The following is an 18,001-nucleotide window of genomic DNA, read 5'->3' as shown; positions in this document are numbered from 1 at the left end:
AGCTAGCTAATGGAGTGAGAGCTTAAGGCTATATAAGCCACACATCAGTTACTTAATCGATGTGGGACTCAAGTCTCATTCGCAATAATTCAATAACAAACCACAACGCTCTGCATCCATCGTCCTCAATGGTTGTGCGCTAAACATTGCTAGCCCCGGCCGAACACCGTCATATCGGTGTCCTTGTGTCACCTCCCAAATACTAGCTATAATTACTGAGTTCGTAAATCATTTCTTCCTAAGGATATTTGTTGGCAGTAAGATTAAAATATCTGAATTTGAATGTACATTTGAATGATTAAGATGGTCTTTTGATCGGAACACTAAATGATTAAAGACGGTTTGTTTTTCAACTAAAAAAACACTTAAACAGGGAGAGGCCTATGTTGCTCGGACTCTCCAAAAATGCAGCCGCACCTATGTCGAATCTGATACGCACCCAGTGGCATGTTTTATGAGTCCGAGCAACATACATAGAGCACAAGCTAGATGTCAGACTCAATTATATCTTCACATTTGAGAAGGGAGGCCCATGGTGCTCGAAAGGTTCAAACACACATGTTGCACCTGGAAACGAAAGCACCTACTTATTTTCTTGGTTTCAAGGGTGTTTTTTTCCATCTTTTACAAATTTTTATATATTTCTTATATAATTATACCTATTTTGCATATAGTTTGACAGGTGTTGGAGCACCACAAATTTGAAGTTAGGTCCGCCGTTGTTCTATACCTCACAAGGCACGCGGTTATACATCCACACTCCTCAGACCCCACTTGTGAGACTATACTGGATATGTTATTGTTAGCGTTGTATCTTGGAGCACATGAATTTTCGAAACCATGCAAGTAGTAACCATTTAGAGGATGTCGAATGTACCTCAAGTGGTAATTATTTCCTAATTTACGCCATAAGCAACAAAGTTTGTTGAATATATCCGTTACCAGACTAAAACTCAGTAACTGGGGATAAGTTAGATTCATTAAAGTGAGCAAATTAATGTCTTTTCAAACTATACTTCTCTAAAGGAAATGTCTCCTAGTCATTTGCACTCTAATGCAAAAACCTTTCTGTGTCATAGAAACAAGAAAATGTTAATGTTACATTCCACTCACATGTGGCCTTTTTTAATTTGTAAATAGGTTGTCATGATGTTATCATCACAGGTGTGGCTTGCGGAGGTAGTGAGGTTGTTTTCAAAAGAACCTAACTTAAGTTGATTCTCGAGTTGGGGTCGAGATCAGAAGGCAATTCCCGAGTAGCGAGTCGGTGTTGAGGTTGAGGTTGAGGTTGATCAAGGTCAGGGGTTAGGAAGAGAGTCAAGTCCAGGGATTGAGATCGGGAGTCGGATTCCGAGTACCGGGTTGGGGTCGGATCAGGGTCGAGAGTCTGGTTTTGTGTCAGAGTTGATATTCAGGTCCTGGGTCAAGATCTAGAGTCGGGTTGTGAGTCGAGGTTGGATCCGAAGCCTTGTGTCAGGAGTCGGGATCTCGAGTTCGAAAACTTTCTAATACTTTCGTCCCAAGAAGGATTTAACATTTACTATATTCATCCTCATCCCTCAATCTTACTTGGCTCCACCCTTTCCCATACTTAAATGACTAAGAGTGTTACCTACCGAGGGCCGGGGCTTCTTTATTATAAGACGTCTAAGAAGCTAACTTTTGGCTCGGAAAAAATGTCAAATAAGCAATCGATGTCCGTACATGCACGTTACACTTCGTTTGGATTGTGATTTGTCATGGTTTCATGATATACGGTACTATATGATATGATACTGTACTGTACAGTATAGTAACACAATGTTTGGATGGTCATTCACTGCTGTTTAATAAAAGTTTTATTATTTGATTTGATGGTATGGTATTGTATCGTAACTGATAAGTTACTAAAATTCCCTTAAAAAACAATCAAACAGTGTGTTAAAGGAGCTCAACTGTGGCTTATTAGACAGCAAAATTACTGTTTTCCCCTTCAAAAAATAAGTTAATACTTTCTTATTTAAAAATAATTAACTTTAATTTTTTCCTTTTTCATTAGTAAGAAATACCTATGACTTAATTTAGATTAGAAAGATCAAAAGTCTTTTTTTTTTTTTTCATAAATATGCCTAATTAAATAAAATCACATAGATTGCAACATAAATTAATATAAGAATATATACACAATGTATATGTTTTACTATCTCGTATTTATTATATTTCGATTGTAGTATTATTTATCATAGATAATGTTTTTTCTTTTTTTTTCATTTTTAAATATTTTGTCATGCTATCTTTAGTATTTTGTCGTGGTTCTTTTAATTATGTTGTTTTTTTTCCAAGATTACTATGTTATATTTTTTCTTGAGTCAAGGATCTATTGGAAACAATCTTTCTATCTCTGAAGTAGGAATAAGATCCAGGTGCACACTACCCCTCTTATTTAATTATTATTGTTATTGTTGTTGAATAAATATATGGGCAAGCAATATAAATTCCGATAGTTTGAAGCTTAATTACAAAAAAATCCCGACATTTTGCATAATTACTGAAAATTTTGATTTTAAATCCGTCGAGATATCCAGATACATCCAATGAATATACTTTTTTTTCTTTGGAAAGATACACAATTAGCTTTCAATACATTTTTTTTATTTTGGGTCTATCAAGATACATAAGTAGCTCCCTGATACATCCAACGAAAATACATAATTAGTTGAAATTTTTGTAATTACTTTATAAGAATAAGTTTTTTTTATAAATTTGATAAATTAAAGTGTATATTTATGTTATTTTTCCTAAAGATATATCTTATTTAATTAAGACGGGTCCTCTCATTTAATGTCTATAACTCATTGAGGAGGGAATTGTAGTGTCCACAAAATGTAAATCAATCCAACCACCTTATGTAACATGAATTGCACATGCACTAATTACTAAATGGGTTCTTTAATAAAAGTAGGGACAATATTTTCATTCAAAATTGGCAAAGCATTTCAAACCTTATTTTTAAATCTACTTCCTCCGTGTCTTTTTATTTATCACAATTTTCTTTTTGAGAGATAGATAATATCAATGTTGATCAATAATTTAAGATGTATTTTTTATTATATTAATATGAGAAAGATTAAAACTTATAATATCTTTTATATAATTTTTTAATATTTAAATTTTAATATTAAAATATTAATCAATCTTCTTTAATTTAACTTTAAAAATTAATTGAATTGACTCTCAATTAATAAAAAGTGAAATATTTTGAACAAAGAAAGTACCAAAGGTGATGAAAAACATTTTTCACATTTATTAATTGTGGCCCATGTTTCTAGGAAAGGTTGGTGTATGAGCATGACAAAGAATTAATGACAAAATTTATAATGCCGCTAAACCATATGAAGTTTTAATTAGAAGTGTTTGTTTATACTATTTGAACAAAACTTCAATTTCAATTCTAAATTCGATTTCAAATCCTACTAAAAAGTAGGATTTCAACTTATGTTTTTATTTCAATTCAAAAAAATTAAATTTAACTTATATATTTATATTTTTTAGAGAAAAAAAACCATAATTTTAAATTTTACAAAACAAATTCATGTTTGCCGTGAAAAGATTATTCGCATCATGTGAAATGATTATATAAAAGAATAACTAGTTACTATTATTATTTATTTATTAGGTTGATAATTTTTATAAAATTATGTATAATTAAAAAAATACTTAATTGCAAATATTTATTTATAAAAGAAATTTTGAGATATTGATTTGTTAATGCGGCTGTTAGTATATAATTTAGGGGTGTGCAATGGTTGATTGGGTTTGTTTTTATGTATTATCGATTTAATTTACCAATTTTCAATTTGTAAGCACGCTAAAATAATAACCAAACTAATAAGATATTCATTATCGATATTTAGTTAATCAATTTTTAACTCTTACAATTCGGTTTTCGATTTAATCGATAAGAAAATGCTCCTCTATTTTTTTGTTTTATGTTGTTTTCCTTTATTTATATACTATATTAGTGTACGTGTTTTGCACGTGTATCTCATGTCAAACACAAAACATACACAAGAAGGACATCATTACTTAAAAATAGCAATTGACGTTAAATTAAATAAATGCTTGTTACAACATTTCAATTCGAAGTAAATTGAATATTTATTGAACCGATTAAGACAAAGAATTTAGGTTATTTAGCTAATTATATTGTATTGTCTCGGGTTAGTATGGAGACTGCTAAAGACTTATTTCTAGAATCAATTAAAATTGTATAGTAATTTTACTAATATGTCTATTACATAGTTATGAGTAAATTACTACTCTATTATTAAGGAATCAATTAAATAAATGTTTTAAAAAATAGAAAAAATAAGATGTAGTTCCTTTAATTTATATCAAACATAAGTTCTTATAGCTAATTAATATCATGGAGGTGTTTCTACATTACAAATTTTTTTCATGTTAGAACTATTTTTAAATAATACTACTTGATCCAGAAATAGATTTCTTTTAAATCCAAAGAAAAGAAATCAATCTTTAATCATAAACAAAACAATTCAAAATATTGCACAAAATAAATTCTGTATATAGTTAAAGTAAGGAACTTAACCAAAAAAATTACCAAAGTAATGTATAGTCTACACAATTTGATGAAAAGGTCAATTCAAAAAGAAGATTCATCTCCATAACGCATCACCAAAATGAAAATATTTTAGAATGAAGTTAAATCTACATACACGATATCAATTTGATTTACTTATTTCAAAGACACAATTCGAGCAAGTGTTCATTGGTGGGTGAGATGGTTATTTCTCTTCTTATAATATGTATAAAGAAATTGATCATAAACCTTAATCCAAAAGTTATCTCATGATAGAAGAATTGCCCAAGATATATTAAGGAGATCATCCATCATTTTGATATATAATTAACCAACTAATCGATTCTATATACGTCCTGACGTCATATAAATATATAAGGTTCTATACAAAAGACATACAATAGTTTCTCATAGAATAAAAATCAATCATTAATCATATTAACAAATAGGCATAATATATAAATATGACCCTAAACTTAACACCAAATTATAACTTTGACCTTAAACTTTGATAGTACACAAATAGGACCTTTAACTATTCAAAACCTGAACAAATATGACTTCCGATTTTACAACCCCATGCGTGAGTTTCACTCCCGCCTACGTGGAAAGCTCATCCAATCACACGGTGCCACGTTGTTAAAAGGGATGACTTGGAGGGAGGTCATATTTGTGCAGTTTTGAATAGTTAAAGGTCATATTTGTGCACTGTCAAAGTTTTGCTTTTTGTGTTAAAACGGCGTCTTTTTTTTTTTTATTTTTTTATTTTTTATTATTATTATTATTATTATTATTATTATTATTATTATTATTATTATTATTATTATTAGCAGGGATCGAATCCGCGAAGTAGGCTGAAGTAAGCGCCCAAGAAGAGAAAATAACACCACTGGGCTATCTAAGTGTCTTGTTTCATGTGGTTCAACATTAATATACCTACATAAATATAGATTTTCTACCTTATATATACAACGTAATTTTTTTACCGAGGGGGTTCGGGTGAACCCCATGGCAACCACGTAGGTCCGCCCCTGCGTTAATTTAATAATATTTTGATAACGTTAATTTAATACTAACATTTTAATAACGTTAATTTGATAACGTTAATGTAATATACTACTACTACTATCTTTAATAACGTTAATTTAATAACGTTTTATTAAAATTATAAAAAAAATTTAGTAGTATAGTTTCATCTTTAATTTAATATTTAAATTATATTTAAATATATTATATAACATAAATTAGCCCTTTGCTTTATAATATATATACATACCCGCACGATTTTTTCGTATGAGGATGACCCATCTAATTAATAAATCTTCAATATTGTTCTTTTTCCGCAATGACAAAAGAAATTAGATCTCATTTTCATCTTTGAACCGAAAATAATGAAAAAATAATAGTGAAAAGTCATTTAAAGGTCATATTTGTGCAGTTTGGAATAGTTAAAGGTCATATTTATGCACTGTCAAAGTTTAAGGTCTAAGTTATAATTTGGTGTCAAGTTTAGGGTCATATTTATGTATTATGCCCTCAGATTTTAAGCTGGACGCGTCCAGTTTTGCGTGTTGAACACGTGTTTTGCCAAGTAGGATCGGAGGTCACATTTGTGCAATTTTGAATAGTTAAAGGTCCTATTTGTGCACTGTCCAAGTTTAAGGTCAAAGTTATAATTTAGTGTCAAGTTTTCGGTCATATTTATGTATTATGACTAACAAATAAGAAGAAAAGATAAAATAAAATAAAGACCCAAACGTACAAACCTCAAAACCATGAGTATCGGTGATTTGATAAGAAGCAATCAACTTTTTTTTTGGTTCTTTAACGAGCAATGTATCATTAAATTGAAACATCTCAAAATATTTCAAACAAGTAATCCCAAGTTCAAATCATTAACTTTAACAAAAAATTCAAAAAGAAACTAATAAAACTCAAATCTAAATGGTAAGAACAATAACACCAACACCTTCGTCCTTAAGCTCTTCTTCTCTTCGTTCTTGAACTATACTACAACAACTTTCTATCTATACCTAAATAAAAAGAGAGTTTGTCTGCATGTTTGTCCTAGTGAATTTTGGGTAGATTTAGGATTATTTGAGGATTTTATTCATATATTTAGCAGTTTTATTTCTCATATAATTATTTTAGGACTTAATAATGTATGCCTTATATATTAGAAGAATAATTAAATAGAAATAGTTTTTTAAAAAAGCCCCTAAATAAAAAATAGTTAAAGAATTTCACTCTTTTTTTGTTCCAAAAAGGATCCACGTCAAATAAATGTTATTTTGATTTATAGAAATTAGTTAGATATGGAAATAATAAATATTTCTATTTCAAATTAACTAAACCCTTATGAAATAATTGATTTTTAATCTTTTTTCTTCTTCTCGTAATCTATGACTAAACCAATTTTATACTTATTCCTATTGATATCCCTTATTCTGTGTTGTTTGTTTTTAATAATTGACGCAAACCTTTTAATCAAAAAGAAAAAACTTGTTCTTTTTCCTTTTTTGATTGAAGAAAATAATATTTTTAGAACCTTTTTGGGTTGAGAAAACAACATTTTCTTTCTATTTTTAGAACTCATTTTTAAGTATATCTTTTTCTTACCACATATTTTAGGATTCTTTAATTATTGATTCTATTAATATCACTTACCATATAATTTGATTCTTACTAAATATTTTAGGACTTCTTAATTAATTTTTAAAATATATTTTTCTTTTACCATATATTTTGGGACTCTTTAATTTTAAATATTATAATAATATAATAATTAGAGAAAATAAGTGAAAAGATAATTTTGTCTAAAGTATAGACTTTTAATGAAGGACAAAAAGTTCAAATCACTTTTCTCATACTTTTAATATATTATAGATATAGATATAGATACACTAATTCCATATATAAAAGTTTACATAAATTACAAGCAAAAGAAAATTCAAATACGTTATTGCTGAAGTAAATTTATTTTCTATCTTGTTAAGTAGCAAAGTTAATTGGATGTAATAGCATTGTCTCAATCTCTCAGAAAAAAAAAAAATAATGCCAATTTACAGTTCACATTTGTTAGATAAAACCCTATCAAGCCAACAACTTTAGAAAGAACACAGTGACACCAAGTCAATAACTATATAATGCAAATGAAAATAGGGTTGTGTTTAAAAATTTAAAATCACTATTATATAATTAGGGATATAAAGATAATTCTAGTATAATCTTATTGGTTATCGATTTAACTATTAACTAAAATCTTAAAATTGAAAACAAAATCGGTAACCCAACAAAAATTAACAAAATGGCTTAAAAATTACTAACTCAATACTGATAAATCAATAATTTTGTTTTTAGATTTGGTTTATTGATTAATTCGGTTTTTGCACACCCTTGATATAGGGAGGCAGGCACTTGCCCTTATAAGTGCTAAGTTTCCCTTATTAATTATTATATAGTACTTCCTTCGTCCATTTTACTTATTCACTATTGACTTAACATACATCTTAACGAAACAATTAAAAATAGGGTAATTTATAAATTATTCATTGATTTTTCAAATTGGACAAATATTGTTAAACATTATTTATAGTACAGTGAATAAGTAATGATAGACGGAGGGAGTAAAAACAAATATCTATATGTAGACTTGGATCTCAAAGACAGTCTCTCACAATACAATGGCATTGTATAATAAGATTGGAGAGGATGCTAGTCAGATACCGGCTGCTCAAGGATACATATGGAACCTTATTTTCAATTATATCAATTCCATGTCACTCAAATGTGCAATTCAACTTGGAATTCCAGATATTATCCATAGTCATGGCCGAGCCATGACCCTTTCTGATTTAGTGAATTCCCTCCCCATCAACAATATTAACAGTACAATTCGCAATTGTATTTATCGTCTTATGCGTATTCTAATTCATGCAGGCTTTTTTATTCAAACCAATTTAGTTAACAAAGAAGAAAAGACAGAAGAGGAGGAGGAGGAGGGGGGTTATTTACCTACTCCAGCTTCGCGTCTCCTCCTTAAAGACGATCCTTTGAGTCTAGTCCCGCTTGTGCAGGTGGGACTAGATTCGCTTATGATGGATCCATGGCAATATTTAAGCATGTGGTTTGAGAAAGGTGACCACTCTAGTACTACTCCATTCGTGACAGCTCATGGGAAGCCATTTTTCGAATATGTAGGGAATGAACCAAGGTTGAACCATTTATTTAACGAAGCCATGGCTAATGATTCCCGATTAAGTATAAGTGTGATAATTGAACATTGTAAAGAAATTTTTGAAGGATTGAAATCATTGGTGGACATAGGAGGTGGCACGGGAACCATGGCTAAATCAATTGCAGATATGTTTCCACAAATAAATTGCATCGTCTTAGATCTTCCACATGTAATTGAAGGATGTGAAGGAAGCAAGAACCTCAGCTATGTGGGAGGAGACATGTTTAAGTTCATTCCTTCTGCTGATGCAATTTTACTAAAGGTAATTAACTCGTAAACTTTCCTCACTATAATAGTAAATGTATATTCATACTTAGCTTGTATTAATTAATGGTTTGCATTTGATGAATATTGACAAATAGTTGATATTACATGATTGGAGCGATGAAGATTGTATTAAAATATTGAAGAAATGTAAACAAGCAATTCCAAGTAAGGAGAATGGGGGAAGGGTGATCATCATTGACATGGTACTAATGGATCAGAAAGGAGACCACAATGCATATGAGACACAACTTTTCTTCGACATGCTCATGATGGTTTACTCTTTCGGAAGGGAAAGAAGTCAACAAGAATGGGCAAAACTCTTTTTTGATTCTGGTTTTAGTGACTACAAGATTATTCCTATCTTGGGATTGAGATCTATTATTGAGATTTATCCTTAAATTAAACTCGCGTTACATGATATTTATTTTTATCCACATTTACACGAAATGGAAGATTTGCCCAATTGTTCAGGCTACTGTTGGTTCTTGTCCTTTTCTTCATTTTTATCTAATAACTAGATTAGTTTTTGATTCTTTAACATCTCTTACAATTTATAATTTATCATTATTCTCTATAAATTTAGAGAGACTATAAATGGAACATACTAAGTCTAAATATGAAACAAAATAAATAAATTATTATTTTTAAATTAAACTTTAATTTGGCCATATTATATGAAGCCCTTTTTATCCCTTCTTTTAATTTATTGACATTTCAATGAATAAATGTAAAGATGGAAGAAGAAGAAAATAACAACATTCATATGAAAGTTTGGGTTGAAAAATATACTTATCAAATTTATTGTAGATTTCTTAAAAATTTTCGATTTCTACTTCTTTTCTTCTTTTTGATTCACCCTCGTATATCTCGAATGTGGTACTGATTCAACACCTCTACAAGAGCACAAGATAGCTAGTAGCAATGTTTATGCTTTGAGAGTATAAAATAATCTTGTATTATTATGACTTTTTTCCTTGGATCATTCTTTTTTTCCTACTGTCTCCTGCAAATTGAAATGGTGAGTGCATATTGTACGTTTGCGTATATACTGATTTTAGTGATGTGTGCAAAGACTTTTCAAATTCTATACTAATTAAGCAATGAAGAATTATATTGTTAATTGAAAGTATTTATTTTGAAAAAATAAATAGTCTTTTATTACAAATATTGATGACTAATTTTAACATGAAAATTTTATTATAAAGGCTTTAAAGGTTTGAATTGTCTTCACATCTGCTCACAATAATTTTCTTTGATTTGTAGAATTATGGAATCACATTAATTATGATTAATATGAAATTACAACTAAACCTTCATTTTCCTGAAACGGTGGTTCTTATTACATTCCCCGCAAATGCAGTTAATGTTTAATATATTGAATTAAAATAAAAAGAAAATAATTAAAATGAAAAGAAATTCAAAAAGCTTTTAGAAATGAATATAATAGCATTGATGATGAAAGGAATTAAATTTGACTATCTTTAATATTTTATAAAATATTTAGTGTCATTGATTGATAGTATTTTATAAATTTATAAATAAAAAAGAATTAGAAAAAAGCTTTAAAAAACCACAAAAAAAGATAAATCCTTGATCCTTAGACATGCCACATCAGCAACCCCTAGTTTCTCCTTTATATATATATATATATATATATATATATATATATTGATTTTTTGGACACGCGTTTCGCACGTGAATTCTACGTCAATTAGTGTATAAACTTATGAAATTACTTATGTTACTAAATGTTAGTGTTTGAGTTGTTTTAACTAAGAAGCAAAAGGGAAAGTGTCTTATTGTTATTTCTTGTTTTGCCTTTATTCAGTTAATATCCTTTCTTTTGGGATTAGTCACCAAAATAATTAAACATAAAGAAATTAAACAATTAGGTTGGAGTAATAGTCTGTTAGTTAAGCTACTCTAAAATTAGATTATTTGAGCTGCATGTGCAATTGTACGTTAAGATATTTGAACTTGACATGTATAATAACAGACTGATATTAGATATTGAGTATAAATATGAATAAAAATAAATATCGTGTTATAATTTTATATACAACTCTAATCAAGTTACATCTTTTACCTAAATTATCGAGTTTAATTTTGCCTCGCAAACACTTTGTGAATTATTGTTTATAAGTAGAGCCTCCATTAAGAAAAAAAAACCCAATCCATCGGCTTTGTATGCATTATATTCCTCATGCATGGAATCTCCTAGCTCATAAGATAGCTAAGTCCATTTAGACAATCACAAGTAAACCTGTCAAACGGGCCGGTTCCCGGACCCGTCCCACTGAAATGGTCTGGCCCGGTCACCCAATGGGCTGTAGGGTTTCGAGTCCCGAAACGAGTTATTTTTTTTGGGCCCGGTTAATCTGGTCCGGACCAAACCCGATCCAGATCCGCTGGTTAACCGGCCCAATATTAAAAAAAAAATTGACCGTTTGGGCCGTATGACCGTTGGGCCCAACGACTATATGATCGTTGGGCCCCAAAAACAACTGTATGCCCATTTTAAATAATTTTTTTAATTAAAATATTATTTTAAATCCAAAAAAATTCCTATAAATACCCTACACTTTCAAATCATTTTTCACACAATTTTCATTCTCTCAAATCTCATTCTCTCTCAAATCTCAAATCTCAATTCTCAAAATTCAAATATTCTATATATTTCCTGAAGTGCTCAATTTAATTTTTAAATTTTACGATTACAAAGTACGAGTGGAAGTTTCTAAAGTCGTAACCTTCGGATACTTCCAAAATTTGGTATTGTCGTTTCATCTCTTACTTTTAATTTTAATTAGTGTATTAATTGTTGAATATTTAATTTTATTATATTTGTGTATTTTGAATTTTCTTAGTTTGATTTATATTATGGCTAAATTAAGAAACCTAGCCACTAAAAGTGTAAAAAAATTTTGTCCCGAAAATGGTAGTGGTAGTAAAAAGCAAATTACTAGCGGTAGAGGTACTTCAAGTAGTAGATATACTCGTGTGCCTCCGGTACCGCTTGGTCAACCTTTTGAGGAAGAAGTAGGTGTAGGTGCTCACGATATGAATTATGTAGACGCTCAGAAAAATTACGGTATAGAAGAAGAAAATGAAGTAGATGCGGTTGATTTAGATGAAGATAATGAAAATATTGGTGAGACACCCGCAGTAGGAAATGCTAATATTATATTTGAATCGGTTAATCGCACTTCCCGTGCCCCAAGATCTCATAAAATGACTAGTATTGCATGACAATTTTTTACACGTATATCAAATATTGAGGTACAATGTAATATTTGTCAACAAAAATATAAGCATAAAAGAGGAGGCAAGCAAGGGGGTACGGGTACATTAATGAAACATATAAGTGATAATCATGAAAGAAAGTTATTTATATGGACCCAGCAACCAGTCAGGTAATTAAGAAGTGTAATAAATTGAGGGACCGGGAAGAAATAGCAAAAATGGTAGATGTGGGTTGTTTGCCTTCCAGTTTTCCTTCTTCTGATACTCTTATTCATTATCTCAAGCAATTTATAATCTTATGTTTAATAGTATTCCTAGAAGTACTTGTCGGACCGATATTTTTAAGACTTTATTCACAATATTGTTTTTATTTATCTATATGATTAAAAAATATTTAATGTAGAATGACTCTAACTTCTGATCTTGGTCGTGCTGTTAATAAAAATGATTATTTAACCATTACTTGTCACTGGATAGATAGTAATTTTGTTATGCAAAAATGTATTCTAACTTTTTTGTATGATGAAGATCGTAAACATACTGGAGATTTTATTGATGATTCGATTGGTAAAGTTGCAGAATTTTATGGTATTGAAAATAAAATCTTATGTATTGCTTTTGATAATGCGTCTAACAACAAGAGTGCTATTACAAAGTTAAACTCTAAGCTATCTCCACCGTTACCTGAAATATTTCATGTTAAGTATGCTTATCATATATATAATTTAATTGTAAGAGATGGTCTTGAGTTTTTTTGATCTTGATATTGAAAAAATCCCGCTTGCTATTGATTTTATTCAAGGAAATAATGAAGAAAAAGAATTAGAGAATTTAAAGTTAAATGTGAACAAAATGGACTTACACCGATATTGATGCCTGGAGAATGTGGTACTAGATGGAATGCTACGTATGATTTTTTAAAAACTTGTCATAAACATAGAGTTCCTATTACACTAACTTTTAACCAATATTGTGGTTCATTTGCTGATTCGGCTAAATGTACGCTACATGATTCAGATTGGGCTATAATTGATGATCTTGTTAAGTTTTTGCAAAAAAATTATATAGCTACGGTTGAATTTTTCGGTGCTTATTATCTTACTATTTGTAATATTTTAGGATATATAGCCGATATTTTTGGTTTACTCAAAGAATATAAGAATAAAGAAGGTTACAAAGAAGCTGTTGGTGCTATGTTTGCTAAATTTAAAAAATATTTTTTTCCGATTTCCTCTATTTACTTGGTTGGAGCTATGCTAAATCCGTGTATGAAATATACTACTATGTGCCACTTTAGTACTCTTATTTATTCTAACTTAGAGATAAATACTAATAATGATTCTGATGATGATGAACAAGAACAACCAAATTTGTGGACGGCTATAGTGATGTGAATGCTTACATAGATAATTATATAACCATTATGCTGATTTTCTTGATTTAGCTGTACCGACAAATATCACTCCAACTGTCACTCCTCATTTTTCCGAGGAGCCATCATCTTCTAAAAGACCGACACATAGTGATTTTCTTGATTACTTTTATGATTTAAATTGTTGGAACAGTATTGAGCAGGAGCTTACACAACAACTTATCGGGAAAAGCTTAAGTATTATCTTCAAACGCTGCTAGAGGATCGCAGCTGACGGATCAACACGTTGGATTGGTGGAAGAATAATGAAACACAATATCCTGTGCTTTCAAGATTAGGTAGAGATATATTGAATGTTCCAATGTCAATCGTTGCATCGGAGAGCGCTTTTAGTCAGGAACGACAACAGCTTGGAGACAACCGACACTCATTGGGAAGCAATGCTATGAATGTTCTAGTTTTCCTTGAAGATTGGATTAGAGCAGAATGAAGAAATCAAGGAATGAAGATGGATCCGAACGACAAACAAAGACTTAAAGAAATTATGACTTCAAGGGAGAACTCAGCAGAATCAAGTCCAATGCATGGTTTTGCCCCCATTGACTCTGACTATCCTATGCAAGTTTCCGTTAATATTAAGATGGATGAGTTGAAAAAAATGATGAGAACTTTGTAGATTTTTCATTCATGTACATTATAAATTTTGAATCATTTTGCAATTAATAACATATAACATTCATTCACTCCTTAGTCCTTACTTTGTAATTTTTTTCTATTTAATAATTTAAATTGAATTTCTAGTTTACATTAAATACTTAGTTTTAATATATTACTAATTTACTATCAAGTATTATTAATTTATTACATTAAGTAGCATATTTTTTAAAGTAGTACATATATTGAATGGTACGTATATATGTGTATATATTTTCTATATACTCTAAAGTATATATTTAACGTGTACATGTGTATATATTTTATAAATTAGTATATATATCATTATATTGTAGTATATATCTTGTAGCATATTTTTTTAAAGTAGTACATATATGTGTATATATAGAATATAGACTCTAAAGGAGTATATATTCTATAGACTATAAAGGAGTATATCTTCTATAGACTCTAAAGTAGTATATATTTAACGTATACATGTGTATATGTTTTATAAATTAGTATATATATATCATTATATTGTAGTATATATCTTGGAGCATATTTTTTAAAGCAGTACATATATTGAACAATACGTATATATGAGTATATATAGAATATAAACTCTAAAGGAGTATATATTCTATAGACTATAAAGGAGTATATCTTCTATAGACTCTAAAGTAGTATATATTTAACGTATACATGTGTATATGTTTTATAAATTAGTATATATATATATCATTATATTGTAGTATATATCTTGGAGCATATTTTTTAAAGTAGTACATATATTGAACGGTACGTATATATGAGTATATATAGAATATAGACTCTAAAAGAGTATATATTTAACGTATACATGTGTATATGTTTTATAAATTAGTATATAACTATATATAGTATGTGTATATATTGTAGTATATATATTATAGTATATGTTTTATTTAAAGTAGTGCATCTATATTGAAATATTGAATGGTACGTATATATGTGTATATATCTTCTATAGACTCTAAAGTAGTATTTATTTAACATATATATGTGTATATGTTTTATAAATTAGTATATATATCATTATATTGTAGTATATATCTTATAGTATATGTTTTATTTAGAGTAGTATATATATTTAAATAATGTATAGTCGTATACATGATTACATGTGTAATTGTGTATATGTGGATATGTTTTTTAAATTCTAATGTAATATATACTATATATACAGTGTATATATATTGTTTAACGTATTTAAGATGTATATAGGTAGGTATATATAGTGTATATTGGAGAAAATATTTTTTTTTTGAGTTTTGACCATTTTGACTGGATCTTAGACCGATTTTGACCAAATTTAGGTGAGTTGGACCGGGCTAGGTTTAGTGGGCCGGTCCCGGGTTATTTTTTTAAAATTTACTATTGGGCTCGGAATCGAACCGGCTTATTTAACCTGGCCCGGAACCGGACCCAACCCACAAACCGGCTATATGTGACGGGCTAGTTCCGGGTTAACCCTGCCCTGCCCAATTCACAGCCCTATAATCATAAGTAGGTGTACATAGATCGGGTTTGTTCGATTTTATTAAAAAAAAAAAAATCAAACCAATCATGTCGGTTTATTAAAATTATAAACCAAATCAAACCAACATAAAATTGGTTTTTTGGTTTAGGTTTTAGTCGATTTTTTTTGGGTTTTTAATTTTTTTTAATTCTTTTATTTTTTTTTATAATCTTTAGTTTTTACAATTATATTGTGATCGAAGATTAGATCAAATATGTTTTCACTCATGTGCTAATGAAAAACCATAATTATGAAAAAATGAGGAGCAAAAAACTCTCTTGAAACTAAAAAGTGAGATGAAGAGTGAAAAATTTAGGTTTTAAGTTTATATTGAATTTTCGATCTTTCGGAAAAAAAAACCTATATGTACAATATTAAATTAATTATTGCAAGTTATAACAATATTTTTAAGATTGCATTACATAGCAAAAAAAAAAATGCAGTAAAACTAGGAAAAAAACACACACGACACTTTATTTTTTTCCCTTTACTTTCTCTTGTTATATAAATTCATGATTCTCTCTTACAAATACATATTCTCTCTCTTTTTACTTAATTTTCTTCCGTAGATCTTCCATATATATATATATATATATATATATAAACAAAAGCAAAATCTTGTAATCGAAGACTTCATTGTTCTCATTATAATTTTCTTTCCCACTTCTTTTTAATTATTTAGAACTAGATTTTCTACATTAATGGATGTTGTTTTTTAAAAAAATATGTATTTTTAAATATAAATTTTGAAAAGTAAAATAATTTTCCTTTCTTCAATATGAAAGATGTAGCAATATTCGTTATTCGTGACTTTCAACGTTCAGAAAAATACAAAAATAATAGCCTATTTAGATTGAAACTGACATTAGTTCATATCAAATGAAACATCAACTAAGTTTTGTCAGTATAGAAAGTGAATTTTCATTCAATCATAATTCAAGATGGAATAAAATAAGACGTCACATGTAATTTTATTTTTTTAAAATAACAAATTTTAATTTTGGATGAATATGAGGAAACCATATGTGCTCATAATGTTGAACTCTCTCTCTCTATATATATACGTTAAATAATTTTTGAAAAATATTTTAAAAATTATAAGTGTATATAAATTTAGTATAAGATTTGATATCTATATATTATTCATCTTATATTTTTGTTTTCTGTCATGTTGAAAAAAATGTTGACATGTATATATTATATTTGCATTTTATATGTTTGTTGATTTCTAATATTTCTTACAAAAATTTCAAATAGATTTTTTTAAGAAAAAATTAACTTTATTTCTTTTGTACGAATTCAACATGTTTATTGCTTTTCTTTTTATGGTGGAATCATAATCATCTTGTTAAAAGAAAAGTAATTTAATTGTGTATTTTTATATATGAATTTGATAAGTTTATTGATTTTTTGGTTGTTTTTAATTTTTAAGAAATTATGTAAAAACTTTTCAATTGTATATTTTCTATATTACTTTTTATATGTTTCTTGATTTACGTTTTTTATTCAACTTAAATATTTATTATTGATATGATTATTTTTAGATTGAACTTGAAGAAAATATAATCTTTAACATATTATCTTCTTCTTTTTTCTAACTCTTTAAGATATTACCTATACATATAGATATGAGTAAAAAAAAGAGAAATAATCTCAACATTTTCTTAAAAAGTGGAAAATGTGTTTAATTAAGGATAGTAATTTTATGTCCACATTTTACTCCTACACAGTTATTTAGGAGATAACTGATGACAAAAGATATACATGGTTTAAAAACTTTAAATAATATTTTTAATAATATTTTATAAAAATTGCTACAACTTGCAATTAAAAACACAATTCAATAGTTACATAAAAATAGTGTTATATATTGCAATAAATAATCTAATAAGTATATCTAGGATAATTTTTCACACTATTTAATTAGCAATTAATGGACAAATATTACAATTTAAAGGCACAAATCTAAATATATATCTACATCTACTTTTAAATTATTGAAAATTACTAAAACTAGTTGAAAAAGTATTTAAAAAGTAGATTATAATTAATATTTTATGTATAAAAAAGTTCGAATATATATATATA

At 28.4% G+C, this 18,001-nt stretch overlaps 1 protein-coding gene across 1 annotated transcript; it reads left to right on the top strand.

Moving 5' to 3' along the window:
• Window positions 1–8,245: 8,245 nt before the first annotated feature.
• LOC107846902 (trans-resveratrol di-O-methyltransferase) lies at window positions 8,246–9,558 on the top strand. The gene is made up of 2 exons (XM_016691176.2): window positions 8,246–9,078; window positions 9,179–9,558. Exons 1-2 carry the CDS (start codon window positions 8,263–8,265, stop codon window positions 9,479–9,481), a joined length of 1,119 nt encoding a protein of 372 aa, XP_016546662.2. The 5' UTR covers window positions 8,246–8,262; the 3' UTR covers window positions 9,482–9,558.
• The last annotated feature ends 8,443 nt before the right edge of the window (window positions 9,559–18,001 follow it).

This window comes from Capsicum annuum, chromosome 11 (genome assembly GCF_002878395.1).
Source record: "Capsicum annuum cultivar UCD-10X-F1 chromosome 11, UCD10Xv1.1, whole genome shotgun sequence".
Taxonomy (NCBI): domain Eukaryota; kingdom Viridiplantae; phylum Streptophyta; class Magnoliopsida; order Solanales; family Solanaceae; genus Capsicum; species Capsicum annuum.
The sequence above is the reverse complement of the archived record's forward strand: the minus strand, read 5'-3'. Positions and strand labels throughout refer to the sequence as shown.

Coding starts and splice junctions, on each gene's coding strand:
- LOC107846902 (XM_016691176.2), top strand. CDS start 8,263: ATGGCATTGTATAATAAGATTGGAGAGGATGCTAGTCAGATACCGGCT. Junction 9,079..9,178: donor CTGATGCAATTTTACTAAAG/GTAATTAACTCG, acceptor ATTGACAAATAG/TTGATATTACATGATTGGAG.